Consider the following 17,603-nt stretch of genomic DNA (forward strand, 5'->3'; position numbering starts at 1 on the left):
ACTCAAACACGTGCTAAAAAGAAAAAAAAATGTTTAACAAATGGAAAGAGGTCGGGAATATCTAAAGATGAATATAATGCAGTCTGCAGAAACTGCAAGACAAATGTCAGAAAAGCTAAAGCTAATAATGAATTGAGGCTTGCAAGATAGACCAAAAGCAATAAAAAATGATATTGGGGTACGTCAAAAGCAAAAGAAAATTATGTTAAGAAGGCCAAAATGTTAAATTCCTATTTTGTATTTGTCTTCTCTCAGAAAGTAGATGTAACATCAAGTGATCTTTGCTGTGCTATTGAAGGAATAAAATAATCCAGGCTATTTATAAACAGAGAGATGGTGAGGGAACACTTACCTAACTTAAATGAATTTAAGTCCCTAGGTCCAGATGAATTATATCCTATGGTACTGTGGAAGATAGCAGAGGTAATTGCCGTAATCTTTGAAAATTCCTGAAAGTCAGAAGTCCCAGAAGATTGGAAAATGGCAAATGTTGTCCCTATCTTCAAAAAAGGGAATAAGGTGGAAACTACAGGCCTGTGAGCCTGACTTCTATACCAGGGAAAGATATTTGAACAAATTATTAAACAGCATGTATGCAAGTACTTGGATAAGAATGGCGTAATTAACCAGAGCCAGCTTGGGTTTGTAACAAATAAGTTGTGCCAAACTAATCTAATTGCCTTGTATGACAGAATCATGGACTTGGTTGATCAGGGAAATGCAGTAGTATATCTTGACTTTAGTGAAACATTTGACACAGTATCTCATACCATCCTTGTTGAAAAAATGACCAAATATGGGATTGACAAGGTAACTTTTAGGTGGATTCACAACTGGCTTAGTGATCGTACTCAAAGAGTTGTTATAAATGGCTGCACATCCAATTTGAAATAATTTCTCAAGTGGGCTACCACAAGTCTCTGTCCTAGGCCCAGTGTTGATCAACATTTTTATAAATGATCTAGATGAGGGAACTGAGGGGAAACTGATCAAATTTGCAGATGACAGAAAGCTAGGAGTGATAGCTAACAATAGAGAAGAGTGGTTTCAAAAGAGATCTAGACAAACTGGAACAGTGGGATGTAGTAGCACAAAAGGCAAACACAATTCTGGGATGTATTAAGAGAAGCATAGAGTCTAGATCAGGTGAGGTTATTATCCCCCTCTACTCTCCCTTGGTCAGACCTCATCTGGAATGTTGTGTCCAGTTCTGGGCACCCCAATTTAAAAAAGACATCGACAAACTGTAACAAGTTCAGAGAAAAGCTACCAGGATGGTGAGCAGTCTGCAAAACATGTGTTATGAGGAACCATTAAAGGATCTGGGAATGTTTAGCTTGCAAAAAAGAAGGCTGAGAGGAGACTTACCGTATTTCTCGCTTTATAAGAGGCACTTTTTCCCTCTCTAAAGAGAGGGGGAAAAGTTACTGCGTTCTATAAAGCAAATGTGCCAAAAAATTTGTTCCGCTCACCATTTTTTGCGCGATCGCGAATTTAACATGTGATTTAGTTAGCGCGATTGCATGTTAAACTCGCGATCGCACGAACAAATGTGCGACCAGTCTCCTCCCCACTGCCGCCCATACATACCTGTGATTGGTTGTGAGCACTGGCGGGTACTATTGCTGCTCCCCGCCTCCACCAAATGGCTTCCTTCCTCCTGCTGCACACAAGCGCCGCATTGATATGGAGCGCCGGTTTTTCAGACCTCTGCTGCTCCCTCTGCTCCGTCACCCGGCACTATCCCTGCGCTGTCCCTGGGTGAGTTCAATTTTTTTTCCCCTATTTTTCCGCTCCAAAACAGGGGTGTGTCCTATAGACCGGTGCGTCTAATAGAACGAAAAATACGGTAATAGCTGTCTACAAATATCTGAAGGGCTGTCACACTGCAGAGGGATCAGCCCTATTCTCATTTGCACAAGGAAAGACTAAAAGCAATGGGATGAAATGAATTGATTATTCAGTCGCTGTCAGCATTTACACTGATCAATTAACGTTCAGAGTCCCAGGATTCAGCGAGAATCTGAATGATTATGGTTCAGTGTAAATGTGCCCTTGGAGTGAGTGATCAGTATAAGAAAAGAGGGAAGGAGGAGCGGAGTCTGATAAGTGAAGAAAGAGGTGTTTGTTGAAATGAAATATATAACATTTCTTATTTTGCTTGTAGTGTTAAGTGATGAAAAACAAATCTAAAGTGTTATAACTTTTTAAAACTCCAGGCTAGATCTTTAAAATTATTCAGACACAAGACCAGACCAAGAATTAAATTCAAACTCTAGATCAACCCCCTCCCCCCCCGAAAAAAATGAACCCCAGCCAAGAGGCCTATATTAGACAGAATCCACAATAGACAAAAAAATTCAATCCCCAGAACAGGCTTATAAATTTTTTTCTGATCTCATACCAGATCAAAATGTAGATTAGTCCTCTAATTTCATCCAGACTAGATCCTTAAGCCAATTCAGATCCAGGACTAAACAAAAAAATAAATTCAAATTTCAGACCAAAAAATAAATTCAGACCCCTAACCAGACTAAAATAAAAATTTAGACCACAGACCAAACCCCAATATGCCTACTGCTCCAACATTATCTTTAATTCCAGTGAGATATTTTGTATATACGGTATATAGAGCAGAGTAACACTGGAGAGCTTCCCCTGACAGTGTGCTCTGCTCTGTATGAACCAGCACTGTCAGCCTTCCCTCCCATCTACAACCAACTGGCAATGTGATATACACTGCAAATGCTGATTTTCTCCCCAGCAATAAAGTAACCAGTCATCTACTCTTCAGCCATGGCTGTAACATGAAGTGTTATTGTTGTTTTCCCCTTCACCTGCAATAAATTGCTAGTTTCACATCTCCTCTAGCCCTCCAACCCTAGTTGGAGAACAGTATGGCAGTCTTCCCAAATGACTGCTTTTAGAAGAAGTTTAGTCCTCCAACTTTATAGTATGTTAGAACATACTGTAAGCACAGTGAAGAAATAATTGAAACTTTTTAATGAAAACCATTTAGAGGATTGTTTTATATCCAAAAATACATTGATTTATATAAAAATTCCAAACAAAGGTGTCCATAGCCTTTAAGGAACATATCTCATGTCAATGCCTAATTTAAAAGACTAACAGGAGAGCTCTTCTAGGTTTAGATAAATTGATTTGTGAAACTATAAAGAAGAACACATCCAGCTCTTAAAAGGAACTTGGTGGAATTACTTGTCTTCAGCAACTTAGGAACCCAGAAGACAGTCAAGTTTTATGGAATAAACTTTTTATCTCCATGCTCAATCTTGATGTCCAGTTGTAAATAGCAAAATAGAAAAATCAGGATTTACATTAATTTAAAATGCATTTATTATTCAAGAAAATCTGTTTGATTGGACATTGGCATACATTACTATTATCAATGCATTGTGTGTAACTAGTTTTCACTATACACCCTACAACATTTTCAAGATTTTGCAAGAAAGAAAATATATTTGGTATAACATCTCCAGAATACATCACAATATGAATACTTAGGGATAACACAGAGGGACCCATTATTTTTTGTAATAGTGTCAGAATGCTCCATTTACTGTCACCGTTCAAGAAACATTTAAAACAACTTGATGAAAACAGAGGATGTGATAAAATAACAAAGTATTACTCACCTGATTTCTGTAACTGTCTTGCAGCGATAATGTTGTGACTACCCCACATGACCCTTGCAGCCAATCACAGTGGGATGGTAGTATGGTAGGTACATGAGTGCTAAGAGTAGTGATTGGCCACAGTGGTTATGTGCAGAGTGGCAATGCTAGAGGAGTGGGGAATTTACCAGGTAATACCTATATTGTTATTTTATTACTTCCCCTGGTTTCATCAAGTTTTTCGAATGTCCCAGAAAACCCCTTTAACATACATCACAGTTTGAAAATCAAGCAGAGGTAACATAACCATCTCTTCAATCAAATGTACAGTGTTCTGGTCCCCCAAGTCGAAATTGCAAAGTTTTCAACTCTCTGCCAATACCCAATCTGTGTTCAGCATGAAATGTTGCTTACTTTAACTGCACCTATTCAGTTGTATACTGTAGAAACATTGAAGAGAGATCGCTGTACCAACTCTTACTTTTAGCAAACCCTTAAGCCAGGGTGCAGGGCCTCTTCAGTCTGGTTAAAAATCCATCCCTGACTATGTCTTTTGTTTTCCCCAATGGGATTAAAAATATTTTTTGGACAGGTGCAGCCAACCCAAATTACATCTCAACTTTCAAGGGAGATGTACATATGATTTTGTCAGTCAGTAGTAAAAAAAAACTGGGTATAGACGGGTCTGTTTTAGAGAATCAAAAGACATCAGGGGATAAGCTCAACTTCTACGCTTTATTGAAACCAGCATAGGTATTCATCTTTGGCTTTAGAGAGTATAGAAAGAAAGCATGTATATAAATGCTCAATTCTTCTTTTTTCTTATTGGGAATTTGATAATTCGCGCCATAAAACATAAACCAAATTCACGTTATGTAATAGCAAGTAGATAGTATACAAAAAATATCTGATCAGATGAGCCTGCAACAGTTATAGTCACTAGAAAGTGCGGAGAGATGACATGACATCGTATTCACTGTGTAATATGTTAGATTTGTTTTGCAATGTTAGAAGATAAATGTTGGATCTTTTGAAATATGTTGTATAATCTGCATTATGAGAAAGCTATGAAACATGACTGGTTATTGTATAATTCATAAAACGCTCTAACCAATGAGTTACTGTGCTAGTTTGTAGTCAAATGCATATATTACTAGCCATTGCTGATAACGTTTACCTCCACACTATATACATGCAACTTTAGGCAACCTTTACATACTGTTAGTTGATAAACACAGCATCAATGTATTTTACAGATTAAGGGCAAATATGTGTGCTCAATATTCATTTTTAGCCATTGTTCTTGAAATAGTATGACATTTTGAATACCTTGTTACTTGCTTTGGCTGTAAAACTTCTTGCGGATCTGATATTCTGGTTAGTATTAAATGGATTTCATGCTCTTACCAGTCACAGTATTATATATGCTGAAGTTTTAACTAGCCACAGACTTCTCTCGAGCCGGAGAATGTTCTGATCATTTCTGTTATTACTTACTGAGAAAGAGACATGCATGAATAGACATTTTCTATAATATGAACTATTGTCTAAAATGGAGAGTTGTTTTGTACGTTGGAACAATCATATTAGCCCATGTCTTTACCTTAGACTATGGTGCTGATACTTCAATTGTAGCAATTCACAACAAAGAACCAAGAACAATTCTAAAAATTCTAACTGCAGGAGTCGATTTTGATTGGTTGAAACTGACTAATTCAGTACCACAGTTCTAAGTCTTTAAATAAATCTCTCAGATCGTTACCTCTGTGTTTACCATATTTGGCAATGACAGCACAGATATGACATTATGCACACTATATTGATATTATATATACAATACTAATTAGTTGTCTACATCTATATACATGCCTGCAAACATAAACCAACATTTGTATTTCACAGTGTGTAAACAGTTTTCATCCTCCTTCTAAATAAATAGGGTCGCTGACCAGACAAAAGCAGTACAGTACCGCAGCAAATAAGACACTGCTGGTTTTGTTCGGTAGCCAAAAATCTAGAACACACTGTAAATCGTGGGTTCGTGACATATTGTAAATCTTATTTACCGTAATTGATCATCACAGACATTTATGGACATTTTCTTATTTACACCCTGAAAAATTTTCATTGAAAAAATAACAAGAAACACATTAGTATCAAAATATAGAAATGTGTAGCTCTTTATACATTCTTTATGATTTAAATACTTCTTTCTTCAGCAACCCTCTCCGTTGGTGAAACGCTTTCATCATAAAGGGTATCCTCCTGTTTACTAGCACAGCAAGTTTTATTGGGGGTATCAACCTCCAGTATGCCCTTGACAGAAGTGAAGTCTGCATGTGTGCCAAAAAGTTTGTCCCAATGTGTAAAGTGGGGGGCATAGTTGCTCATAGGCTTCTGGTGATGTAGATCATGTTTGGTTGGCCCCCCATAGATCCCAAATGGCATTAAACGTGAAGTGGACCAGGGAAAATCGTAACCACAATGGTCTTCCACAGAGACATATACATGAAATACCATAAATATCCAGGTTGTGAGAATATGGCACCTGAAGATGATAGGGTTTACTGTGGTCCAGAATCCAACAGTTATCAGTTCCCAGCCCCCAAGACACTGGGTGGCTAAGGAAAAAGGAGCCATGTATTCATGATGAATGGCATGGAATGTTTTGTATAGCCACCTGTTCCTGTGATGGATCATGTGCCAAATAAAATATTGAAAATCAAATAGCAGAAGGCTTGCCATCACGCCAAACACTACATCCAAAATGCTTGGAGCCTCTTCTGGCAACGGACAGGGAGGTCTCCAGTACCACTGGGCAACAGCAGCTGGGAAGATTAAGAAGAGGTGGTTATATAGAGTCACTCCGAGACAATGGAAAATCATTGGTCCAGTTGGATTTCTGTCTTGTTGGATCTTATACTTGTGAATAAATGGCCATCTTCTGCCCATGATGTTGAAAACAAGGTAAGGTATGCAGGAGATAGCGTAGCATGACACAGTAAGGACTACAGGAAAGAGTGGAGACCTAAGAGTATCCGCATAATGAAGCCGCAGGTAGTCCCACAATAGCTGTAGAAGTGATCGGCTGTGTAGGTATGTGTCCAAAGCATTGGAAAGACAGGAGAAGACTTCCATCATCAGTACCTGCTTAGCTATAATCTTCAAGGGAAATGCTGCATAGGATCTTCCTTTTTATTATTCATTTGGATGGCGCTGAGCTGACTCCCCCTCCCATTCAGCAGCTTTCACAAACCCAACAATTCAGACCCTTTCCAGCTCCCTGACAACACAGCCTGGCTCCAGGAGGATAATGTGACTGCTTTAAAGGGGCCACAATCGACAAACAACAGCTTTTAGTTACAGCAGTAAACCAGTGAACAGATAAGTGGCATTACATGTGCGATCTAATGCACTTACCTACAAAATATCTGCATTTAAAGGAGTTTTCATACAAGAGAAAAATATCAGTTTAACCCTATGGCATTTGAAGCACTGTTCAAAATTGGTGTTATATTACTGTTGAATTATTTACTTACTGAAACCGAGCCCTGAAACTGGAGTTCATTCTACAGACATCACTATGAGAAACATAGTTTTTTTTACTATGAATACACAACTGATGCCTTTTACTATAATGACGACTACAATAGGTGACTATTAGACATACGTTCTTGCTGTAATTCTAATTATCTGCTCTTTTTATGCCAGGTGTTTAGCAGTATTGGTTCTTTACATAGTACTTAAAATATTAGATGTCTAAGGATAACTATTTACCTGCAGTTTCCTTTATCTCAGCTACTATATTCCCGTGAGATATGAACTATTGATGTCATTCCAAAATGTTTTATATATTAACGAGTTGTTATACAAAATATATGTACCTAATATGGCCATATCAACACTGTTTATGAATCATATAACACTTGCACTAGATTACACAGATGATTCTGTATATATACATCTGTGGTTTGTGCATTTCATTCAGATCCACCCTCTTAGAGAAATATACAGCATTATCTGTGCAATGTAGTGCATGTGTTATAAATGAAATGTATAGAACAATGCATACAAATGTAAAAACATGTACTAAGAGCGGTTTCACTTATTTATTTTTTTTAGAAAAATGCCATTGCAGTTTTTGATGCAGAGTAAAAGCAAGAAGTAGATCCAGCGGGAAAAATAGCATAACTCTATCCTTTATATTTTCAATTCCTTCAGAATCCACTTCTGGCTTTTGTTAAAAAACTGAATGAAAAACTGCCTTAGCTATGTCTAAGCACAATGAACATGTCTGAAATTCATATATGGTAGATCAGTCGTATTCTCCAATTGACAATGGTGGATTTTACGTCTTCATAATAAAGTTCCTGCATTTGGATCTGTGTGCTGGATATCTACAGTAACTATCCTATATTGCATTGTCCACACCAGACAGAAGTAAAGTTTGTGCACTAGATATTATCCAGTGAGTCAGTTACACCCTGTCCTTTTGATGAAAAACTGCCACAAAAGTAGCAACATTTTTCCAAAACACCTTAAGGCAGAATTTGAAGGCAATATGCCCCAGAATCTTGGCTCAATTTGTGTCGAAAAACTGACTTACCTGTCTTGTACTACAGGTAAGTCGGGTTTTAGACATTTTTTGTGCCTTGCTCAGCCAAAGGATGTAGCTTGTTGGATAAATAGGCGTGACTTCACTGGAAAGGAGGTGTGGCTTAAATGCAACACCACATATTTTGGTGCAAATTAAGCCAACCAATTGGTGGTTTAAACTTGGTCAAAAGTGTCTAAAGATGCACCAAATTTATTATCTAGAATGAGTCACTGTGATAAATTTGGCAATTTTTAGACTGTCTAGGTTTACACTGTTTAACTATTAAACAGAGTTAGTAAATCTGCTTCACTGTGTGTGCGAAACCACTTTTAACCATAAGGTTTTGAACCCCAGAATGAAACATCAGAGGACTTTTTGGGTGTACAGGTCTCTCAGTGGGTCACAATAAATGCACTATTTTATTTCCCTTCACTTTGTTGTTTTACAAAATCAAGTAACACTTTTTTTTTACAATGGATACTTGGATATTAGGCTTTTTCACTCATAGAGCAACTGGTTCCACAAATTATGTCCCAGTGTCGAAAAAATGGGGAAAAGTTTGTTCCTGGTTTCTGATGATGCAAGTCATGTGCTAGAGCTCCTCCATATAGGCCAAGGGGGAATATACGATGAAGGGACCAGGGAAAATCATAGCCTATGTGATCATCTACAGACATCCAAATACTAAGTAGATTACAAGTCCATGAAGTCAATGGATGACATCCTAATTGGATGGGATTCATGGTACTCCAAAAGCCAACAGTCATCAACTCATAGCCACTGAGGTTTTGACTAGACCATGAAAATGGTGCAACATACTCATGGTGAACGGCATGGACCTTCTTGTATAGCCAGTAGTTTTTATGGTGTAGAACATGCCAAATAAAATACTGTAAGTCAAACAAAAGCAAACATCCCAAGACCTCTCCAAGAAGAGTACAAACGGAAGGAGCACTTACTGGCAAGGATACAGGTGGCATGCACAGCCAATTCAGAAAAACTGTTGGAAAGACATATATCACATGGTTAAACACAGCCTTCCAGATACAGACAGTCATCATCCTTATTGTAGGTTGCTTGTTCTTCTGAATTTTGTATTGATAGAAAAAATGGCATTGCACTCCCATCATGTCTATAACAGCAAACGGGAAGCTGAAGCACACATAGCCAGAGAATGCAAGCAAAACAGGGAAAACTGGGCTATTCACTGAGCTACTAAATTCTGTAAGTAAGTAATCCCAAAATGGCTGGAGAATCAAATGTTGGCTGGAAGTAGATGAATTCATTCTGATATTTGTGTTCAGAGGCACTCAGTGCCCAATTTATCTGAACACTAATCCATAAACCAAGACACAGAATGTGTTAAAGCCATTTTTTTCTAAAAGATTTATTAGGATCTGTTGGAACAATCTCATTATGTAATGACAAAATAAGCAATTGTTTAGTATGCAGATTAGCTTCTAAGAAAATCGGATAAAATAGCTTTGAAAGCTGGCAGCAGAAACTAGAAACACGCACCAGTCCTCCTAGCAAGTTCTTAAACCTTTATGCTTTTTGTGAGTGTAAATATTGCATTGTACATATTACATTTACATTGTTTCCTTTACAAAACCCTTTATACAGCCCAAACAATGTCAATTATCTGCAGATAAAATGCATTTATTTAGCAATAAAAAAGAATGACAAATCCTTTTTGAAATTAAAATAACAAATCTCAAATTTTGTTCTTCAGTCCCTTCCCACTATAATTCCCTATAAATCATTATGAATCTTTGGATTTGTGCCCCCTCATTCATCAGCCTCATTATTTTAAGAACATTTTTGCCATTCATAACTAAAAAAATAGCCAAGTCAATTAAAAAAACTTACTTCTGTCTCCTAATGCACTGTGGGAAAATCAACATTGCCAGGGGTTAGAGTCAGAGATATGTTTATGGTACGAAATGATTTCAATAGACAAAAAGGTTAATTTTTATTCCATTCAGACTGTGGCTTGCAATCACAATATGGTGATATTAGAAAATTAGCTCAGAAATACCTTCTGGCTTCTACAGTCTAGCAGCTCATGTTTTCTTGTTCAGATATCTGAATCACATGCTGGCACTATACAAAGATACATCCTCTCAAAAGCTGTTTGTGTATCTGCATAAGGCTGCTGTCACACCTGTGTTAGGGCTCAGTTCAGGGCTTCCGTCTCTCTGCTCCATTTTTGGAGAAGAGAAACTTAAGTAAAACTAAAAAACATTTGTTTTTCCACCATTGATTTCAATAGTGTTTAAAAAAACGGAAAGCAAATGGAAAAGCTTCCGCTTCCTTCCATTCTGTTAGGTTTACGCTGGCCGGAAAAATAATGCCGTAGACTGCACTACAGTGTAGAGCTGTAGACTGCGTCCAAAACAAAGGAAACCTGACGGGGTAGAAGGCCCACTCGCTTCATTTGAGGTCTTTACAAAGGGCTGACATGAGAATCTTTCCCAAGATTTGCAGAGATAAACTAGAAGAGGTTTCTCCTCTGCTTTCTGTCCCATGAGAGGTTTCTCCTCAAAGTCTTCTTCTACAAACAAACCCATCTCGGGTAAGCACAAAACTACCACACCCTTTACATTCCTGTATTGCTCAGAGGAAGCTATTCCATCAGCCCGTTGTGTCATAAATGTGCTGAAAAATGGCTTTGCTCTACCAGTAATAAAGTTTCTATTTCAAAAAAAGGTCTCTTCATTACAGTGTGCTACCAAACATAGCAACATTCTAAAACCGACTCCGGTTCAGAGGAGAATATCTCTAGTGAAGAAGTGAAATCGGATCGATTGATAAGACTAGTCCTAGACATAAAAGCTTTAAACAAGTTTTGAAAACCAAAAAAGGTTGTTACGTCCGCTCAGCGCACTAAAGCGCTACTTCTCCGTGCGAACACAGGATTGTGTTCTTTTAAAACCGCAATTGCACACATAGTATTGCAAGGAACAATTGCACCTCTCCAGGCAATAATGGAAGGGCCCCTGTCCCTTATTAGTCAGGGGAAGTGGGGCACCCCTGCCTAAAAGTTGGGTGATTGTCCTGATAAGGTCGGCCCCACTGTCTTCATCTGGGACCTAACTATCCCTGATAAGGAACCTTGAGAGATGTACTAAACACACAGGACAAGACACGGTTCACACACACTGAACACAGAACAGGACTGCACATAGAGCACATGTCTGGCGACTTGCACAGACATACTACACACGTCACTGTTCACACCAACACACATGGTTGTGCATACAGCATATAAGAGGAAACCCACCCAAAGCTCACACGCATACAGATGGTAAACCATAACCAGTTTAAGTGCCCTCACATGGAGAATAGAGAAGCAGCCACCGTGCTGACATAGGGAACAGTGCCAGGCATCACCCATCTGACACACACACAAGACATATGATGTCTGGAGGCCACACCTGTCAAGGGGAAGGGAAGAGGGGGTCTGATGCAAATGGGGGTTACAGGTGTCCAGACCGTCTTCAGGGGAGGAGAGAGGGACACTACAGACACGCATACAAACACCAGCTCTAAGTGGGATAAACAGAGAAAAACAGTAAAGCAGTAAAATGACCAGCAATCTCTTCACAAGAGTTTGCTGGTATTTATCTGTAGCAGACAAGGGCGATTGGCTGGTGGAGAATACCATACCCAGCCAGCTCAATTAACCCCTACCTGTGAAGGTGTGTACAAGGAAACCTGTAGAACCACAGGTCGCAGACGCACAACCTTAACAAATGTATTCTGGAACTCCCTTACCACTTGTAGAGGGACTTGTTCCTCATTAAGGTGGGCTTGAAAGATGCTTTCCACAACATTTCTCGTCTGCAACACACAGATGCCTGCAGCAATTCAGATGGAGAAGCAGACTACGAATGGAATATGATGCTGTTCGCCCTTTCAAGTGCTTCACACAAATTCTTGAGAGTGATGAAGTTTCTAGTATCTCATCTCAGAATATCAGAAATCACCTGTCTAGAATATCTAGCCAATATCCTAGTATTCTATGCAAATGTAGAGTCACTGGGTTTGCTATAAAATCAGTTGTAACCGCCGATGTTCATGAGGTTTTCCATCGATACCACCACCCTTTTCATCGGCTCCTTCCAGAGAAATAGTTAGAGGAGTTAAAATTAAAGTTTAGCTGCTTAAAATTCTGAACAATGAGCGCTCTGTGTAAATAGCAGCTGTTCAGTACTGAACGGATGCTATGTTAAGTGAGTAGAGAGGGGTAGGGGAGAGCAAGGAGAGAAATTTCCTGCAGCCGCCCCGCTGTGAAGCAACTATACCTGCTCCTCTGCAAAAGCACGTGAGTGGGTACTTGCTAGGACGAGCGTCAGGCATCGTTTGCCCAACATTCGTCCCGTCTAAATGGGACTTTAGGTACAGTGGCTCTCAAACCTCAGATCTTCAACAGTATAGTGCTTAGCTTTAAGAAAAGAAGTATAGACCTCTTTACATCTTAATAGATGATGCAAGCTCACATTCATATGCTACCAGCACTTGATCACGTGACTGATATCTACAACAAATATTTTTGTTAGAGATTCCTGCAAACTGCGCTTTCTCCTTAACTAGTCAAATATAGACTCCCAGATAGATGGGCCTGGCACAAGCACGTGGCTGCTGCGGCTAATCAGAGGCTTAACTAAGTTAAGCGACCGACTTACTCAAATAAACATTCTAACAAAGCGAGCCGAGTGGGGGCCAAAGAACAATTGCGGTCACTACTCATTCCCTGTGCTGTTTGAGAGTGAGGAGGCAGCTTCAGCAGTAGGGTTGAGTAAGGCTGAAATGGGTCACATCACTGTGAACAGAGTTCAGAGGATACGAGACTGCAGGTGGGTCACTCACTATAGTTTTTATTCGTATGTTGGCTGCCTGAATATTGATGCTTCTGTGAGAAAAGAGCAAAGAAACCAATGCAGCAGCCATAAACACTGATTGCGTTAACCTCACCACTACCGCAGTCCCAAACTACATGCCCGCCTGCTCCACTGATGCTACGCACCTGTTTGTATCTTCATCTAGCAATTAGTGTAGTGCGCCTTCCGGACAGCAGATGGGAGGGAGAAGAAGCCGAGTAGCTACTACTTTTTTCTCTCACCCTCCGGCAGTGGCAGCAGTATGGTGCTGATAGACTCTCTCCCGCAGTAGACAGGAGACAGGGGTTTGCATCTAGCCACCAGAATCCAGAAGAAGAGCTGCTGTGGAGCTGCAGAAAGACGCTGCGCTGGAGCGCTAGGTGATGCATTATTATTTTTTATTTTTTCTGTCAGCTTGGGCTTATTTTCAGGGAAGAACTTATATTTCAAGCCCTTCTCCAAAAATCACTGCGAAGGTTGCCTGCATCCCATTGCTTTCAAGGGGTCAGCTGTAGCGCTGGTCCCATTAAAAACAATGCGGTAGCATTGCGGTCCACTGCCACAGCTGGTGACAGCTGTGGCAGGGAATTCTTTAACCCCTGTGGGTGTCCCCTCATCACTGAACACTGTGACAGCGCTGTCACAGTGTTCAGTGATGAGTGGACCTTCCTGAAGCAGCTGCACTTCTACAAGCATAGCTGCTCCAGGGAACGGAGCATATGCACGGACTTTCGGTGACATGCATTTTGTTCACCTGTGGAGTGCATTTTTTTGCGCGCATAGGTGTGCATAAAAAAACGCTTGTCCGACTAAGCCCTAATACTGCAAAGTATGCTCACATTTATTAATTGTATCCTGCATAGGAACAATTTTTACTTCCATTTCATTACTATCTGTATCAGCTTTAGACAATCTTTCCGTAACTTTCTGCAAGATGTGTCTTATAAATCAAACATCTCATTTCAGGCTACCAACCCGAGCAAAAAGGAAGCCAAAACAGTATTGCTCTTTTTCACAGCTAAAAACCATCATGTAGAGTAGATTCATTTTGTATGACATTTTGCATATCCTCACCACTAGCTTGCAGTCTAAGTCTTAGGGCCCATTCACAAGGGTGTATTTTCTGTCCTTATTATACCCATATTTTTAACAGGCATAATACAGACAGCATACAACACCACAGATTTGCATTAGTCTATTCGTATGTGATTTTTTTCGTGGGTCAATTGTTTACGTAAAAAAAACCGCCGAATGTCCTACTTTTATCCATATTTACGGACCAAAATTGCACATTAAAGTCTTTGGGATTGCGTAAAACAAGAGCAAATATAGTTACATGTGTTTTCAGTGTGTTTTTTACACGTTTTCAGGAGACGTGGAAAAAAGTTCCATCAATTGGGCGTTGTTTTTGTTTTGCACATGAAAAACACAATGAAAATGGATGCAATATGGACTTTAAACCTTTAAGGACATAGCCTTTTTTTTTCCATTTTCAGTTTTTCCTTCTTCCTTTAAAAAAAAATCATCTCTCTTTTATTTATCCATCGCCGTCGCTGTATGAGGGCTTGTTTTTTGCGGGACGAGTTGTATTTTTCAATGGTACTATTTAATGTACCATATAATGTACTGAAAAAAATTTTTTAAAAATTCCAAGTGGTGTAAAATGGAAAAAAAAACCAAATTCTTCTATCTTTGGGAGCGCGTCTTGTTTCTACTACGTTCACGCTGCAACAAAAATGACATGATAACTTTATTCTATGGATCAGTACGATTACTACGATACCAAATTTATATAGACTTTTTTTTTTGCTGTACTACCTTTTTCATTTTCAAGGATATTTAATTTTTTAAGATAATTTTCAGATGCCATCTTCTGACCACCATAGCTTTTTACATTTTTTCATCGACATAACTGTGCGAGGGCTTTGTTTTTGCGGAATATCCTGTAGTTTCCGCTGGTAGTATTCTGTAGTACATACGACTTTTTGATCGCTTTTACGCTTTTATTAAATTTTTTCTTGGAGACAGGGTGACCAAAAAAGCACAATTCTGGCATTCTTTATTGTTTCTTTTGGACGACGTTCACTGTGCAGGGTAAATAATATATTACTTTGCTAGATTGGACTTTTACGGATGCAGCGACACCAAATATATATTTTTGTTTTAATTATTTAGATTCTATTATAAAAACAAATGAATTCTGCCATTCTTTTTTTTTAACAGCGTTAAATAAGCAGCATTAATGAGATGATACATTTTTTTCTGGGAGTTAGTACGATTATGATGATGCCAAAATTTGTTTTGTTTTAGTTTTTTTCCACTTTTGCACAATAAAAACCTTTTTTTGGGGGAAATTATTATTTTTTCTTACATTGTTGCACTCCCATCATTTATTTATTTTTTCATGGACAGAGCTCTATGAGGTGTTTTTTTAAAGTGACAAGCTGTAGTTTTTATTGGTACCATTTTGGGCGAACATACGGCTTTATTGATCACTTTTATTGAATTTTTTCGGAGGCAAAATAAGGATTTTACCTACAATTTTTAGTTGGCTTTTTTTTTTTTTTTACACTTTTGCCTTGCAAGATAAATAATGTGTTTAATTTATTGTACAGGTCGTTATGGATATTATGATACCAAAGAAGTGAGATTTTATAAATGTTTTATTTTATTTTTTTTTTAAAATAGGGGAAAGTGCGCAAAAAAAGGCTATGTGACTTAAACCATAACAGCTATGATCACTATAACAACACATTGCAGGACTTCTGTCTTGCAATGACTTATCGCTTACAATAGCGATTATAGGCAATGGCAAACGCAGACACCAGTATCTGGCGTCTGGTTGCCATGGCAAGCCATTGGTCCTCCACAATTACTTTGCAGAGGTCCAATGATATCACAGAGGAAGTGCTCCCTCTGTGGACCGTTTACATGCTGCAATGTACATAGATTGCAGCATGTAAGAGGTCAACAGCAGGGATCGCTCTTCTTATTTATTCCCGCTGTTGCAGCGGGAATCCGGCTATCAGTCATAGATGGCTCCCACTGCAGGGTGGCGTGGTCTCTGCTTCCGTAAGTTTGTGTCCTTGTGCATTAAAGGGTTAAAAAATGCCCCAGGGAAAGTAATATAAAAAAATAACCAACTCTCACCCTTTAACTGTCCCTCTGCTTCAATGCCATTGCTCTCATAAGAGAAACAAAATCTTGTAGAAAACGATGGTGTCACATTCATCATTCACATGACCTCCGCAGCCAATCTCAGTCCTCAGCGGTCAAGTATGTAAGAATGGCATGTGACTGCTGAGGACTGGGATTAGCTGCAGCGGTCACAGAAACGATGAATGTGATGTCATCACTTGATTTAACAGGGGAGACCAGAGCAGCAACACTGGAGTGGATGGGCTAAAGGGTGAGTATTGGATATTTTTTTATACTGTTAGCTACCCCCTAGGGCACTTTTTAAAATTCTAGGGAAATCCCTTTAAATTAGTAGTATCTGTAATTTTAATTTCACAGATTTTAGAAAGGTGAACGGAAGGAATATGACTCTTTATTATCACAGATTAGTAATGCTGCCATTTACGCATCTTTTATAATAATTTTAATGTGATAATATTTATTGGCTGTGCGACAATAACTTTGTAGAACACAGATGGTTCTAATTAATTTTGGATAAATATGATTAGTTCTCTGTCATTTGTCTTCGTTTAATTAGCTTTCTTAGATCAGAGGGGAAACAAGGTTATACACAATGGCCTCCTTGTGAACAGATCATTGAAGGCATAATAAGATTGTAAATCTGGGGAGAGGTATGTGGAATCCATAACACCAAGATTACCCTGGAAAAACAGAAAAACCCACTGAACTCTGGAAGAGGTAAGCTAAAATGTCTTGCTGCAAATCTGTAGTATGATTTATTTGGGGGATTAATTACTTCATGTATTAATTACTCCATGTAGTCCATGCTTTTGTTTCAGGTGCAGACTAACTGAAACTAACATAAACCTGCCAAATCATAGACCTATTGGTCTCAGTTTCAGCAGCTGTCAATAATGGCCAGGATAGATTAAGCCCAGGGGTCCCATCCTGATCTGTTTTTCAAGATTGTGTAAAGGAGGCAGGACTGGACCCCTGGACACGAAGAGTAAATGCAATAGGATTGAAGCCTTGGCCTCCTTCCCACGAGCGTGACGGGCTCCGCAGCGTAATATTCCGCTGTGAAGCCCGTCACGGCGCCCCCCAGAGCCCCTATACTTACCTGCGGGAGATAGCGTGAAATCGCTTCCCCGCCCACCGCCGCGCGTCACCGCCCGTCACCAGCCGTGTCACGTGCACGGTCGGCCGTGTCACGTGACGCGGCCGGACCGCGTCATTTGGCGTCATATGACGCTCGGCGGTGGGCGGGAAAGCGTTTTTTCACGCTATCTCCCGCTGGTTACAGCGGGAGATAGCGTGAATGGACGGCTTCCATTGACTGCAATGGAAGCC

The 17,603-nt window shown here is 39.3% G+C and overlaps 2 protein-coding genes across 2 annotated transcripts; both read right to left on the reverse strand.

Moving 5' to 3' along the window:
* Positions 1-3,410: 3,410 nt before the first annotated feature.
* LOC136610727 (cholesterol 25-hydroxylase-like protein 1, member 2) lies at positions 3,411-7,035 on the reverse strand. Its single transcript, XM_066589937.1, has one exon. It carries the CDS (start codon positions 6,774-6,776, stop codon positions 5,835-5,837), a length of 942 nt encoding a protein of 313 aa, XP_066446034.1. The 5' UTR covers positions 6,777-7,035; the 3' UTR covers positions 3,411-5,834.
* Positions 7,036-8,301: 1,266 nt separating this feature from the next.
* On the reverse strand, positions 8,302-9,518 carry LOC136610728 (cholesterol 25-hydroxylase-like protein 1, member 1). The gene has a single exon (XM_066589938.1). It carries the CDS (start codon positions 9,516-9,518, stop codon positions 8,721-8,723), a length of 798 nt encoding a protein of 265 aa, XP_066446035.1. The 3' UTR covers positions 8,302-8,720.
* Positions 9,519-17,603: the final 8,085 nt, after the last annotated feature.

The sequence above is a fragment of the Eleutherodactylus coqui genome, chromosome 2 (genome assembly GCF_035609145.1).
Source record: "Eleutherodactylus coqui strain aEleCoq1 chromosome 2, aEleCoq1.hap1, whole genome shotgun sequence".
Taxonomy (NCBI): domain Eukaryota; kingdom Metazoa; phylum Chordata; class Amphibia; order Anura; family Eleutherodactylidae; genus Eleutherodactylus; species Eleutherodactylus coqui.